The sequence below is a fragment of the Argiope bruennichi genome, chromosome 7, assembly GCF_947563725.1.
Source record: "Argiope bruennichi chromosome 7, qqArgBrue1.1, whole genome shotgun sequence".
Lineage (NCBI taxonomy): Eukaryota > Metazoa > Arthropoda > Arachnida > Araneae > Araneidae > Argiope > Argiope bruennichi.
The window spans coordinates 56,408,030-56,423,305 of record NC_079157.1 but is presented as its reverse complement, the minus strand read 5'-3'; the positions used below and the strand labels follow the sequence as shown (position 1 = coordinate 56,423,305).

Genomic DNA, 15,276 nt, shown 5'->3' with positions numbered 1-15,276 from the left:
AAGTTTCTTTCGAATAAAAATAAATGCACAAGGATTATAATACAATATAACATACAGAAAGAACGAAAAATAAACTTTTCTTGTTTAGAAATATCTGCTGTTAAAATTAACGAATAGAATGGAACTACATTTCACAAGCAGACTGTGGAAGGCATGACAAGATAAATTTCGCAAAAAAGTTTCCGATACATATGGCAATACTTTAAACAGATAAATCAACGCACTGAAAATGCAACCTCAATGTTGATAAAAAAAATATAAATAAAACACGTATATACATTTTTTATAAATTTTATGCTACATGTCATTCAATATTTTTTTGTTTTTTTTGTATTGTGAAATATCATTACTCCAACTGCTTGGGCTCAAGAAACTGCATTATTTATTTATTATCGAGCTTCAACTTTTTTTTATATTGATAATTCGAAGAGAAATTTCTATGCCCTGACTGGCAACGTCGCAGTCAAAAATGAATTTATTTCAATGCACATCAAAAAAAAAATCATTTATATTATTCGTTAAGAATATTCTTACTTCAGTTTTGATGTGTTTTTTTTTTGTTGTTGTTTTTCCCCCATACTTTGTCAGTAATGAATTGTTATTCTTACTACTTGCATTAAATGTTTTCAAGTATCCGTAAGATTAATGTCTGTGGGCATTGAATGAGATTTTGCATTATCTATTTTCCGAGCGTTCTTTGTAATTATTGATTTTTATATTGCCTCGAAATCTTTTTTCTTTTTTGGTACGATTTTTTTTACACCGAAATTTATTTTCCTATGCCTTTCACAGTCTGTATAAGAAATTTGATTTCATTTCGTACACTAATTTTAGCTTCACATGTTCCAAACAAGGACTATTATTCTATGGTCATCCTGCACATTATTAAAGAAAAAGAAAAATTGTATTAATAGTTCCATCATCTAACTTTCAGTTTATGGAACAGCAACCTGGCAAGAACAATACTGATGAGCATTGTTTTAAAATCAAATAAAAAAATTAAAATAATTTCTAATTTAATTAGCAAAATATATTTAAATTCTTGTAATAACTAAAAATTGTGTATTTATAATTCATGCAGTATAGACTGCGATAAATACTAGTAAAGATGTGATTAGTAAATGTAATCGCAGAAAAATCTGATAATACCTTAACTTTTTTTTTTTTTTAATAATTTCCTTTGAATTTCTGCTTTTAATTTCCTTTTTCCCCCCTCAATAAAACAAGTTTAAAACAAGCACCATAATAACAAAAATAATAAATTCAGGATGTAATACATGCTGGAAGACTTTTCTGAAGAACAGTTTAAAATAAACAATGCTTATTAAAAGGGTGCATGAATCCTAATAAATGTTCTAAACATTTCAAAAGAAGATAATTAAATATTCATGCACCGCAAGAACCCAAACCAAAATTAATTAGGAGAAGATATTCGAAGAATGCTACGAACTATCAAACTCAAAATGAGTGGGGAAAAAAATATGCAGAATTTAATCCAATGCGCTTCCCTACAACTGTACCAAATACTTACCACGCTGCGGAGACCTCATTTATTTCCTGCCCATTAACTGCGATAATACAAACGAAGCGATGACGTCACTTCACAATCCTTTCTCTTTTCCGATCCCACACTTTGACAAAATCTGATGCATCTCTTGTTCCGAAGACCGACTATCCTCTATTTTTTTTTTTTTACGTCAGTCAGGCTCGTAATGTAGGAAATGCGTCATAAGCTACGCGCTTATTGTAATTACTTTCAAAAAAGAACTTGCGCATCGTGCCAGACGATAAATTCACCTGCAGCATCGGTACACAACAATGTTCTTAGAGGAAAGCAGAGAACATTCCTGGGCAGAAGAAAAACCTGCGGGGGCGGTTAAGAATTATTTCGAAAAGGCACTCCGGCGTAAGAACACACCTGCATAGATGTGAGTAGGCATTAATTAGATAAATCAATATGCGTAGTAAAAGAGGTTGAAGATGATTGACATAAGATTTTACAAAATGGTGAATTCCGTTAATATAAAAAAAAGGGGAGATATATCGCTATAATTAGCCCTTTTTGATCACCAGTTCATGGAGAATATCGGTTATGTTTAATTTCAATTAAATATCTTAACCATAGTATGCAGTACATAATTCCCTTAACAGAGTACTTTTAAGCATCAAATTTTGACACATTAAAGGCGAATTACATCAGTAGTTTTACACTTGTTCTGTTTATAATGTACATGAACCTTCCTGATGGAGTCAAGTCCCATGGCCATCATAGTGCAATTAAATACGCGTAACAGTTCGGTTCATCTAATTTTCAATATTCGCGGTTCTCTTACTTCACTTTCCTATTCCAAATTAAGTTTCCCAAATTATAAACAAAATCCTTCTTCCTTAGCTTTCAAAGGAGAAAAATTCAAGAGCTTAAATATTTGATAAAAACTATAAAAAAAATTGAAATTGCTTCGCAACAATGAAATATATTAATAAAAATAAGCAAAAAATATTTATAAATAAAAAAAAAATTACTGAACTTTTGCAATCGATTTTAAACTACGTCCGACGACAAAATATGTACCAAACAGACAAGAAAGCAAGTTATTAATAAAAGAAATGCTAAAATCCTCTACAGTCGACTGTAAATTTAACAATATCACATTTTCCACCATCTTCAAGATAAACAATTATATAACAACTGTGCTTTACGAATTACAGGTATATGGAGCAAAAAGACTATTATTAAAAAGCAACAATTATTAAAAGATTACATGATTAATTATAAATTGCCATCATGTTAAAAAGAGCAACTTCCCAAATTTATTTTTTAAGTCAATGAAATTCCTATGGCATATGGTGCGGAGGATAGAGTCATAAATGCGCCATATTTCAGGCCTTTGGAAAGCAAAGATATTTTTTTGAGACAGGGGATTGAGGGACCAGACTTACCAGTGAAATATCTGTATACATTTGGACATCAAAGAACAGCAAAAGGACAAATGGCGGATAAGTTCCCAAACGCACCAAGGAAACGGTAGCAATGGTCAGGTTCCAAATGACTACAAGCCCCTTTCTCCTAGTGCGCCGTCAGTCGAAACAGTTATAGGCCATCGGGACAAAGCTTAAATACAAGCCATCAGTTTCAACGATACTAAACAAAAATTTAGATGACCAAGCAGTAATAAGTCTCTTCCATTTTAGTAATATTTAAATTGTTATACTAAACGCTAAGTACACGGAGAAAGCTTTCACTGCCTGGATTCCAAAATCTCCGATCATAATGATTTTTGTGGGTGGTTTTATTAAAATAATTAAACACCAACAATTTGTATACCTGTAAGGTATGGATAAAAAATAAATAAATAACAAACAACCAATTTTTATGCTACTAAACCGCAAGATATCATTTACTGTTCTGTTCGAACATCTCTAAGGATATTAATGGAACCAACATTAATTTTCATTAATTTATAAAGGAACTTGAGGGTATTCTCTGCTCATTGCAACAGAAATTTGAAAAAAATAATAAGTGGTTCCCTCAGTAAAGGGTATCCTATCTTTGAAATATGCTAATCAGAAAACCTCGCATATTACTCTCTGTCAGGTCATTCTATCTACTTGTACTGAAATCGAAAATTTCATAAATTTTGTAAATGATTGCAGTAGTAAGGCGAAGGAATATCTATCGAGAACAGAAATTATCGTTCTCATCAAAATTTAAAACAAAGAATTTAATGGAAAATCGACATCACAATATTTTTCAAGGAAGAAAATGATTTAAATAATTCATATGCAATTCATATAGACGCAGTTACGGAATTCGTTGTACGCAATGCTAAATTTTAAGTAAATCATGTAAATTATCAAAATGATGTCTATTCGCTATGATATCACAATCAGATGACAAATGCTAATGAGCAGGTCGATTAATATCTAACTGCGCAATTGCCTTACCGTAAACCTGAAATCTATTATGCCAGCCTGAATTACTTCTATATAAAATACTTTTTAAAGGCTAATACAATTTATAAAAATTACTGATTCTGTATTTAAGAATTCCTGGTCTAGATTCGCCGTGAATATTCGTTATATTAAATTTCAATTAAATTTTGTACAATTGGGTGTTCGTGACTTCTACAATATTTTTAAGCATCAAAGATACGGCGACAGACATTAAAGATGAGTTATATCAGCAATTTTACACTTGTTCTGCTTACTGTATGCATGAACTTTCCTGATGAAGCCTAACCCCATGACATCATAGAGCTATTAAAAACGTAACAATTCGGTTTATCTAATTTAAAATTTTTGCGGTACTTTAGTTTCTCTTGCTTACTCCTCAAATAAAATGCCCAAATAATAAACAGAATCCTTCTTTCTTGGCTTTCAATTTAAAAAAAAAATCACGCGATTAAAGATTTGATGAAACAATAATAAAAAAATCTGAATTGCTTTGCAACGATGAAAAATACTCTTTCTATGAAAAAAAAATTATAAAAAAAAATTCTTGCAATTCAGGAGAAATAAGCAAAAATTAGTATGTAGTATAGAAAGATAATTTTTTGCATCTTAACATGGTGTTATATTTTCGGAAGTCAGCGAGGAAAAAAGTCAACATTTTGCTTAATTTTTAATGAATTAAACACTTTTAATGACCGCTCGAAATTGCATATTTCCATCCTCCAAATTTAGAAGCTCCAGGTCAAACGAAAGTCTGCCCTTTAGTGAGCCAAAACACACACTTTCATTATAATAAAATCTATTAAACTGTCAAAAAAATAAATATGCAATCTATAAATATTATCTGCATTTTCACATCGAAATAAAATATGGCTAAAAATTATAAGAAAAATATTTTTCTGCCATGCTCCGAATAAGCCTTTTAATAAAATCAATTAAAAAAATCTATAGAACGCTAGTTTAAATTAAATGAAAAAGAAGTAAAGTTAGCCAAAATTTGTTGTTAACAAGTTTCTGAAAAAATTGAATATTTAGTTTCACAAACATATTTACAATTATTGACGATTTTATCACCTAAGGATGATACCATTTCATTTCAAGTGAACAAGAAATATTTAGTCACCAGAACAACTCAACTTGGAAACAAGCAACAGCGTAACAAATGGCTTTATCGGTGTTCGTAATTGATAACAATGAACTTAAGCATGAATGGGAAATATTGCCGATGTTCTGTAGTAACGAGATGTGTCCACTGAACCAACCGGTTGAACAATTCCAATGGCCAGAATTAAGGAACCGTGACTGTGACCCGTTAACGACAGGATATTTCCAAGGGAATAATGTCTCTCGCACATTTCACTCCGTGAATCGACTGCTGTGCGTAAAAAAACAAGACTTTTAAAGCTTTTTTGTCATTGCAATTTCACCACCCACGAAAGACTTATTTTTATCATCCTAAGCAGTGATTATCAACTTTTATTTCCTCCCATAATCCTTTCAATTTTGGGCACTCCTCCGCCTCAACCATCCCTTCTTCCAAAGAGATTTTTATTTAAAAAAATTAAAGATATAGATTAGTTTAAGAATTAATAATTAAGCAAAATTAACTTAATATTTGTAGACTTTAAAAAATTATATTCCATATTTTAAAACAGTATTAATTCCACGTCTTAATAAATGAAATAAAAAGAATGAAATAACGAAATAATGTCGCAAAAATATATGACGAAAACTAACATTTGCAACTTAAATGCATGCGTCATGAAATTGCATTGTGGAATTTACGTTCAAATGATGACAGGCATATTCTCATGCTGAAGCTCCATCTTTATTGCGACAATTATCTTTAAAATATGCATGTGGAATATATTAGATACCGAGTTCTTGATACACCTTTTTTCTTTCACTGCTATTCACAGAATTCACTTAGATTTACAAACTTTTCTACTTGGAACACAAAGTTGGAGAAATAAAACTAACTTTTAAAATATTAAAAAATATATTTCAAATCAAGTAAGTTTGCTATTTTGACTTTGTATATAAATATAGAAAAATGCTCTCTATTATTATTTTTGCGATTTCCCTCAGATCGGAAATTAAGAAAAATCTGGTTAAAAAACAACGAAATTGGAATTTTCGTACGAGAATTTTGGATAAAGTAAAGCTTATTAGATCACTCGTCAAGATTGATTTTAATACAATTTTTTGCGTTATTTTCTAAGCATGTAATCTACGTTCAATTACTAAAGTATGCGTAAATATACACTAAAATAATATTATCTTTTGAAGAAAAAACAATCTAATAGTTATAATCGAATGAAAAATAATGATTAATGTCACCAGCAGTAAAATTATAGCTTAATTAAAATTAATAACAAAGAAATGCTACAGTGTTTTCGTATCACTAAAGTTTTGCGAGAAGAAATGGGTAGAAATGATATTGCAAGTTCAATATGCTCTTTTAGTAAATACAAAAATAATGTTAGTGGTAGATTGTAGTATTTTACCATTTCGTTCTTGACAGCATTAAAATCATTTGAGTCTGAGTGTTTTAATTTTCCAATTTATCGAATCCAGTGAATGGTCAATGGGGGTAATATTTGGTGACCGGCGTGGGTTTTGAGTTGCTTTCATGAATTATAGAGCACTTGGAATCTTTGTATCGTTAAAAGAAATGTTGTGATCTCTCAAATTCTTATATATATACGCGCTTTTGGGACGTTAATTTTCAAAATAAAACAGTTATAACTATTTTTCTATTGTAATTAAATTGCATTTTCCAAAAGCGGCTGTACAACCGAGAATCATAATAGCTTTATTAATTCTTCTCATATGCATTAGTTCGAGCTTTGCTTTCACAAGCTTTTTACCATTCTCCAATTTTTCTTATTTTTTTTAATTTTTTTTTTTTTTTTTTTTTCTAATTGAACAAAGAAGTACACCCACAATCCTTTCGTCTAGAACACCATCTATTTCATCTAAAAAAAAAAAAAAAACAGAAACATACATCTAAGAGCACAGAATTCAAAAATTCGCAGCTCTTTCCGCACTCTTTAGCAAAATCGTCTTTTTCTGCGATTAATTTTTTTGAAAGTTTCCTTCGCACATTTCTGATCATATTCTGCTTTTCTCAATACAAGATGAACTGTTCCAAATTTACACACTTCCTCAAATTTTGGTTTTCTTCATAAAGGCATTAATTTTGGAGATATAATTTGGGGATTTTTCTTTTACTTCTCATATAATTATCTGACTTTCTCAATGCATGAATATGAAAGGTGGCCTTGACTTATTATTTTTCTCTGAACACTCCCCTCAGTTTGAAACTTCCCAAGGATTTTTTGCACTGTTGCTTTTAATTCACAAATTATCTTTACTTTAAGGTCTTAAAAATTGAAAGAACCGAGTTCATATTCTTGCCGATTACAGTCTGTTTTCGCAAGCATAACACATTTTCTATTTATAAAGAGAGTGCGATTATCTTTATTTTCTTAATTCTACATTATCCATTTCTTATTAAAGCTTCTTTTATTCAACAGTTACCAGTAGTTTTTTTTTTTTTTTTTTTTTTTTTGCATGTACTGTTCAGCAGAATGGTAACATGGCAATACATATGCTCAGATTATCAGTTTAAAAATGACAGATGGTACCAAAAAAAATGTTAAAAAAATCTCCACTTTGCTTACAGCTTCAAAGAAGCACGGAATGCAAGACCACGTGCTTATTTGTATGGATACGCCCTCGTTCATTTTTCCCCCCCGTCTTTCCGTTTGCTTTCCGAATAGCAAGCCAACAGCAGACTTGCAGAACGACACTTTTTCCGCTTACAGCACTCAACAATACTGTGGCAACCCTTGAGTTTGGCGAGCAAAATTCCTTGGCGTCAAATTTATGACGGAATGATTAATTGCTGCCTTCAGAGAGAGTGAGAGGCGCCTGCAAAGCCAGAGGAAAACATCGGAAAGATATGTGGAATGGGGGGGGGGGGGAATCTTTCAGTGCTGCCTAAAATTTAAACTGATAACACAGCTCAATCTTAGACAACAAAACTCTGGGCTTTAAACCAAAAATAAAAATAAAATAATGGGAAAAACTACAACTTTTTGAAAAATAGATGTGTAAAAAAAAAAAAAAAACGATTCTTATAGTGAATTACCAGGAATGAAAGGATGAAAAAATCCTGATAAGTTAAAAAAAAATAATAAAAACTCTCCCATTTCAAACGTTAGACAAACAATGCTTTTCACAATCATGAAATAAATTATTTTTTTAAATTCACGAGCATTCGTATCAATGCAACCGAGTTCCCATTTTCCCTCTTTTGACAAAACTTTTAATTCTTGGCTGAAAATAGTTATACTACATAACATGAAATAATGCTCGTTTCAGCATCCTGAGACCACCACTTTTCGGCGATTCTATCTCGCTAAGGGATGAGACGCGGAAAGATGTGTTATTTCCGGAATTTTACTTCACAGTTAAATATAAACATCTTCACCTTTCATATTTCCCCTTACCCCTATTTGGTCGAACTAAACCCATCCTAATGCATGCTCAAAAGCGCAGAGGGTTTTAGAATGAGTTGTCAAATAATAGTAACATCTGAATTAATTCGAGATAAGCACAAAACAGAACTGAATTCCAATTCTTTACACGGTAATATTTACTTTGCAACCAGCTGACATAACGATCTTGCACCAACAATCCTAACTATTCATCTAGTAATAAATTTCACAATGGCACGAGAATGTTAATCGTCTCAAGAATTCATGTAATTAAATATCAGTCAATAACGTCTGTCAAAAGGCCGATATAGCAAATTTCTTCCTTGGTAAATTTTCCTCTTTATTATGATGAAGAGGACAGAGAATTGGAAATAGATAAATTTCTGGTAAAATGCGAGATCATATTTTAAAACATTTTAATTAATTGTTTAATGTTTCAGTAATTGATTCCCAGTATTCATATTCGTATAATCTACGCATCCAAATGAATTCCCTATATAAAAATTAATACTTTTTAATTGCTTCAGCCTTAAAATCACTCAAAACTAAATCATAAAAACCTACACACTTATATACCAACAAATTAATCCATCTGTAATATTTCGGAATCCATAATAAATCTTCCAGCCTCCAAAGGATAAGTAGATTACCGCAAAACCTCAGCACATCAAAAAAACATCACTTCAACCTGATGAAATGTCACGGAAGTGAACCTGCGTCAAGACTCGAGTTTACTCAAGGAATTGAATTAGTAGCTGTCTCGTTTCGGATCCAAGGTCGTCCTTCGTACCTGAGAAGCCTTGAAAGTAGAGTCGTGTGCCAGCAGAGTTTATAAATCGGTCTAAGTGCTCGACATCTGTTAGATTCAGGTGCGCCATAGAATGGCCTCAGTCAAGCAAGCTCGTCAAATGTCTTTGAAATATAAATACAATTGAGAATTGTCGTCTTGGATTTACAATCAGTAAAAAAAAAAGTCCCTGATCACTCCGAAATCGGAGAATTCAGAAACGCCTAATGCCAGGAGATATTAAACAACCGAAGGCAATTTAAATAAAAAGCAATGTTAATTATCGTTAATTATGCAGGAGTATCTCGAATCTACCGGTAGAAACTGCTTTATTCCAGTCGAATGTTACATTATACGGAATGCAAGATGACTCATACTAATGATTCAAATATGTCGGTATCTCGAATGCTGATTACATGACGTAATTGTTATCGAAAACATAATAAAAACGGTCGGGCGCAACCAATCTAACAGGCACACTTCCCACGTTTTACTATAGTAATTTTAAATGCTGCACCCGATTGAAGGTTACATTGAGAAGAATAATAGTTTCTAAACAAAATAAATTGTTTCTAGTTATACAGGATTATTGTGTACCTATTATAATAATTTTAACGTACTTATAAATGATAGAAAAAAATTGTACAGAGAAAAACTTAATTTTTTTGGACGCATATCCATGCGGTAGTTAATTTCACACCAAACACAGTGACGCAAGTTCGTAAAAATTTATGCGCATTCGATAATTACGTGCCCGTTCTAATTGTGGCTTCTGAATCTTCTGAAATGAGTACATTTGATTTTACATTTCTTTGACATGTTGTAATCTGTCTTAACGTCTCCTTTGCGAGTAACCATCAACGAATTGAAGGTACGCATTCAGAATATTTTGCATGGTAGTAAAGGGCGTCATCTTTAGGACCAAAGACAATATATACAATTATTTAAACTTCTAAACTTAAAATAGTTATTTTCTAAGTTGCAAGGACTCTTATTTTCCCATTGTGATTCTACCAAGTGCCGAAACCCAAAACGCTGCTTCGGCAAATTTCCTTCTAAAACTAAACAAGTTCAAAATACTTTCACACACTCAGTCTTTCTTGCTTGCTTTTGGTCACCCTTTTGGATCTACACCTCAAGCTGATTATGGTTTTTGCAATAAAATCTTAATAAAGGATAAGCATTGAATTCTTTTCTTCGGCATCATGAAGAATAAAATATATTGTTAAATTCCATACATGGTCCTCATTATATCAAAAATTGTTATATTATTGCATTGGGTTCAAAAAAATTATGTCCGTTGTTTACCAAAAGTTATTGCCATTTGTAATTAGTGCAACTGATTTGTTAATCCTGTATTCTTTTGCTGAATATTTGCTATTATTACCGAATTAGGAATTAGTTCACGCGATGTCGAAGTCACACGACAAATGCAACAATGGATGCCGTCTAATTACACATTTCGTATGTTGAGATACATTGGAATGTCGGTTTCGTATATTGGAATACTGAAAGCAGAAAATGCAAGATCACATATCAATATTAAATTGTGGCAATATATCTGATTATTATGCGGGCATGAACTGGTAACATTAAAGCCTGAATATCAATTAGGAATAATCAAAAACAAACTATTCAATGACATGCATAGTTAAAACTATGTTATGCATGACTTGATCATCTTGTTTATATTTTTTCAGTTATTAAGGAAGAGAAAGTTAATGAGATGATCGAATAATTATAATTTTCACTTTCTAACATATGAAATATGCAAATAGAAAATATCGCAATCTTCAAAAAATTCGGAATTGCATTCCCTCATCCTCTTTCGAGTGCAGGAAAAATAAATAATAATAAACATTCTTATTTCTATGTTAATTTTACATATATATAAATGCACCCGTTAAAAACGAAATGGAAGGAAGTAGATAGATAAAATTTAAAATAAAGTCACTTTGTTGTCGTGGAATTTTATGGCACAAGAAATTACTATTGGCTATGATGCGCCAAGCTTAATTTGGAGCTGGGAAAAAAAAAGGCAATCAAGAAGTTTAAAAATGAGAGAAGAAATTATTCCCAGGACTTTCTAAAATAGATAACCACACAAATAAAGTGAGTATATGAAAGAATGATATGAAATCATAATACATTCGTAAGTTTGTAGCAAGTTTTGAGCAACAATCGTCAATGGAAAGAAGACGCCTATACTGTAAATTATATATCAGGTTATCCATGTGTATGTAGACTCAACCAAAACGCAACATGACAGTAGAATACAATTTGAGATAATCTTTACATTAAAACTGTACATCTAACAAATTTAGAATCAAATCAACGAAGGAATCGATTATCTGCCTGTCTTTCGCACTTGCAATATACAAAGAATTACTATTTCGATAAATTCAAAACTGACCATTGTTAATACATATCAAATTCATACCCCAGGTAAATCGGAAAAGTGGATCGAGCTATATAACAATATTTAACCGTATTGTTGCCAAAGCATGTTTCCAGACTTTTCTACCAATTTTAAACTGCATGGAAAATAAAACTAATGAAGAAGGAAAGACAGCATTTAATATAGAGCAACATTATGAAAAGACAATAAAACTGCTATCATTAAAAACAAAGATCTTATCCGACAGATGAGGGCCATGACCCGTCATCGGCCCCGGGAGTCGAAAGTGGTTATGAAAACACACTGTAGTTAAGGAAGTACGGGATTCAATTCCAAGGAAAGGCATTGTCATACTCCAATTTCAAAGAGGAATGTCATTTGTTAAGTAATGGCTGCATCATCAGAATGTATATTCGTTCTCGGTACAAGGTTCCATTTGAGAATTAATTCCAAAGAATGGAGAGTAACCAAACACAGTTCTCAAATAAATAATGGCGAAAATCTCTTTGAAATTCGTAGCGATTATGATTGCCTCTAATTCAGAAAATCGAAGTTTCTAATTATCCTGACCTTCCAATCCAGAATTTTTAAATCGCAATTTAAACGCAAAATTTGCATACATCGGACCAAATATTTTTGAAACGAAGCTCATTATTATTATTTATATGCAACGCTATAACAGTAAGAGATAAATAAACTAAACCCACGTAATTCGCAGGACCCAACAAAAAATAGATTTTCAATCAGCGCAGATTAAAGTTAAGAAGTTGAAAGCACTTCTATTCGATAAAAATCTGAAGTTAGATTCTAAATGTGATTGAAAACAAATCATTTTGTAAATGAAAATGATAAAGAAATCTATCTGATGAATGGCACCAGAGAGTTACTCCATTCAGTAATTTATATATTAGAGAAAATATGTATATCCGCTTTGTTCAATAAGTAAAAAAATGATGGCAAAACTATTTGTATTTTTCTTTTCAGGTGGTTGATTCGCTTTATGCTGGGCTGCAGCTGCGGTCAAATTCTCATTTTTGGAATTGGAACATTTCAAAATCTAATTGAATTATTCTAGAAGAAGAGTTTGTTTTCTAGCTAAATAGAAAATTATACTAATCGTAGGAAATACGTGCAAGAGGTACAGACTCTTAGCTTCGTAGTAAAGACATTACAAGTTCGAAATATATATTCATTACAAATCCTTCGTGTCTATTATGGACATCGTGTATTTACAATAGTAGATCAAAACATCTTCATCACATTGGCGTCGTTTAAAAAAAGCTTTTACATTGGGAAAACCAGTAGGGATAATTTTTGTACAGCTCAGAGACCATGGAGATAGTCTCAGCTTCACCATTTGAACCGTTGATGCCATTAAAGATCAGCATATATGTTGGACATGGTTCAAATTAAATCTGACATTCGAAATCTAATATCTATCAACAGCATGGTGTATCATGGAAGTTCTGAGACAGGATGCCGCCTCATCTGACCATGGTTCAAAATTAAGAGGTTTGTTTCAAATAGTCCATGTTTTATTTTAAAAGTATGTTAATATTACTAAATTAACTTATTTGAAAGATGGGCTTTCGTAAAACCGCAGTTCGGGCCTGAAATCCTCCTGTTTCAAAGCCGGCATCTAACTATCGAACCATTTTTTCAAAAATACGATATTATAAAATTTTCCATTCAATTGTTTATAATTTTACTTAATGGCAAACATACACACATAGTAAATTAAGGGTTGAATAAGCAAACTGACCCATTTTAGTTTGAGTCTTCCGTTAAAGAACTCCGATAATAAACCTATGTAGCAATCGCAGCTATTTCAACCAAAAAAAGTAAGTAGCGTTCATTTAAACTGTTATACGCAATACAACCGTTACAAAATCCAGAAAAACTTACAATATCTTCGTCAACCCTCTTCGGTTGACAACTTTACCTTACGATAAATAAACAAAGGACTCGCCGAATACAATAGAATCGCGTTACCGGTCGGACAAATATTACGCAAAGGACAGACACCGACTCACGCAAAATGGGAATTGGAAGAAAAAAAAGGTATAGCGGTTTTCGCTCCAAATAAACAGATCAGTAACCTACAGTAGAAAGTAAGGTGGAGGAGAAAAAAAAAAAGGGCATGGCTTTGCGCAAATAAACCTCCCCAATCCTCGTTTTCGGGTCACTCTTTGGGTCACGTGACCACGGGAAACATGTGACAATTCGCTTGTGCGCACCTCATCCGTTTTGGTCTCGTAATGGTAATTAGACATGATCTGACCACTCTTTTACGTGATTGCTTTCAATGGACTGTAGCCATCAACTCCAATTCACGAAACGCATTAGAGTGCATCAGCCAAAGCAGTGGCTGACATACGGATGACACGCCGCTGCGTGCCACCTGGAGTGGCGTAACTAAGAGAGGGGATAGGCCATTAGTAATAGCTGTCCTTGTCGGTATTACTTAGCAGAAACACAAAAATTAATTTTCAACAATTTGTCAGAGCTTATCCATTAAAATGAAATATAAAATTTGTGTCAGGCGATATATATTTCTAGTTACTTCATTGTTTGTTGTTGATGTTTAAGATTAGCATTTTACTTTTTCATATACGAAGCACACAAAAAAATTAAAAACTAGACAAAAAAATTATCCAGATTTTAATGAATCCTCATTTCAGGCGCCTTTCCCCGAATCAACAAAAATCATTTTTGCGAATTATGCTTGTATGTTGGTGTGTGAATGCAATAACTCAAAAACTAAGCGAAGATAAATGAAACTGAATTCAAACTAAATTATAGATTGGCGGATTTTATCCAAAATTTTAGACCTAAGGAGGAATGCATCTATTTGTTCGTCACTCCATTACAATAGTATAAAATGATAGCGAGTGTCCATCCGTCTGGTTCTGATAATCAAAATAGTAATTGATGAAAAATACTGCTCGTGCAGATCATACTGTTCATTCAGGTAACTATGTATTACCAGAAGATTTTTTTTTTTTTTTTTTTTTGTCTACATCATAATCAACTTTTCCAGTTAAAATGGAGGTACATTTCAGCTTTAAATGTAATGATGCTATCAATGTAATGCTAAACAGCGACATATCTGTTCACCTGATATTTTTCAAGTTATGGAGTCAAATGTATAATTGAATCTCATTGCGAGCGCACATATATAAATAAATATTGATTTTAGTGATTTTTGATTATCAAAATAATGTAATACGTTTGAAAAGTCCTGTGAGAAAGAAAGCATAGATTTTTTATCTTTTGTATACGAAATACATAACGAAAAAGTAATATAATCTTCAAAAAATTCAAACCCGACATCCTAGTAAAGCACCGCATTCCAGACCTTTCTGAATACGGAAAACATTTTTGGAATTATGTCAATGAATACAATACCTCAAAAATGCTTTGAGCTAGACGGGTGAAATTTGGTATAAGGTCTTTACGTGAAATTGTAGATTATATCAAATGTTGAGCGAAATCCATTCAAAGAGAATCTTTTTGTTTGGCTATCCAAATGTAAGTTAACATAACTACAAAACGAAGAGAATTAAATGGACACAATTTGGACCCGCATCCGTCAATGGATAAACACGCATGTACAACCATGTAAACGCGATAAT

The 15,276-nt window shown here is 32.0% G+C and overlaps 1 protein-coding gene across 2 annotated transcripts in view; it reads right to left on the bottom strand.

Annotated features, from left to right (window-relative positions):
* The window catches only part of LOC129975987 (uncharacterized), an 86,855-nt gene that overhangs the window by 33,201 nt on the left and 38,378 nt on the right, over window positions 1–15,276 (bottom strand). The window contains exon 1 of one of the 2 annotated variants that reach the window (XM_056089307.1): window positions 1,532–1,887. The exons of the other annotated variant lie outside the window; for it this stretch is intronic. Coding sequence (XP_055945282.1) covers window positions 1,532–1,550 — 19 coding nt within the window. The 5' untranslated portion in view covers window positions 1,551–1,887. Of the gene's footprint in view, window positions 1–1,531; window positions 1,888–15,276 lie in introns of those variants that run through there. 2 annotated transcript variants of the gene reach the window in all.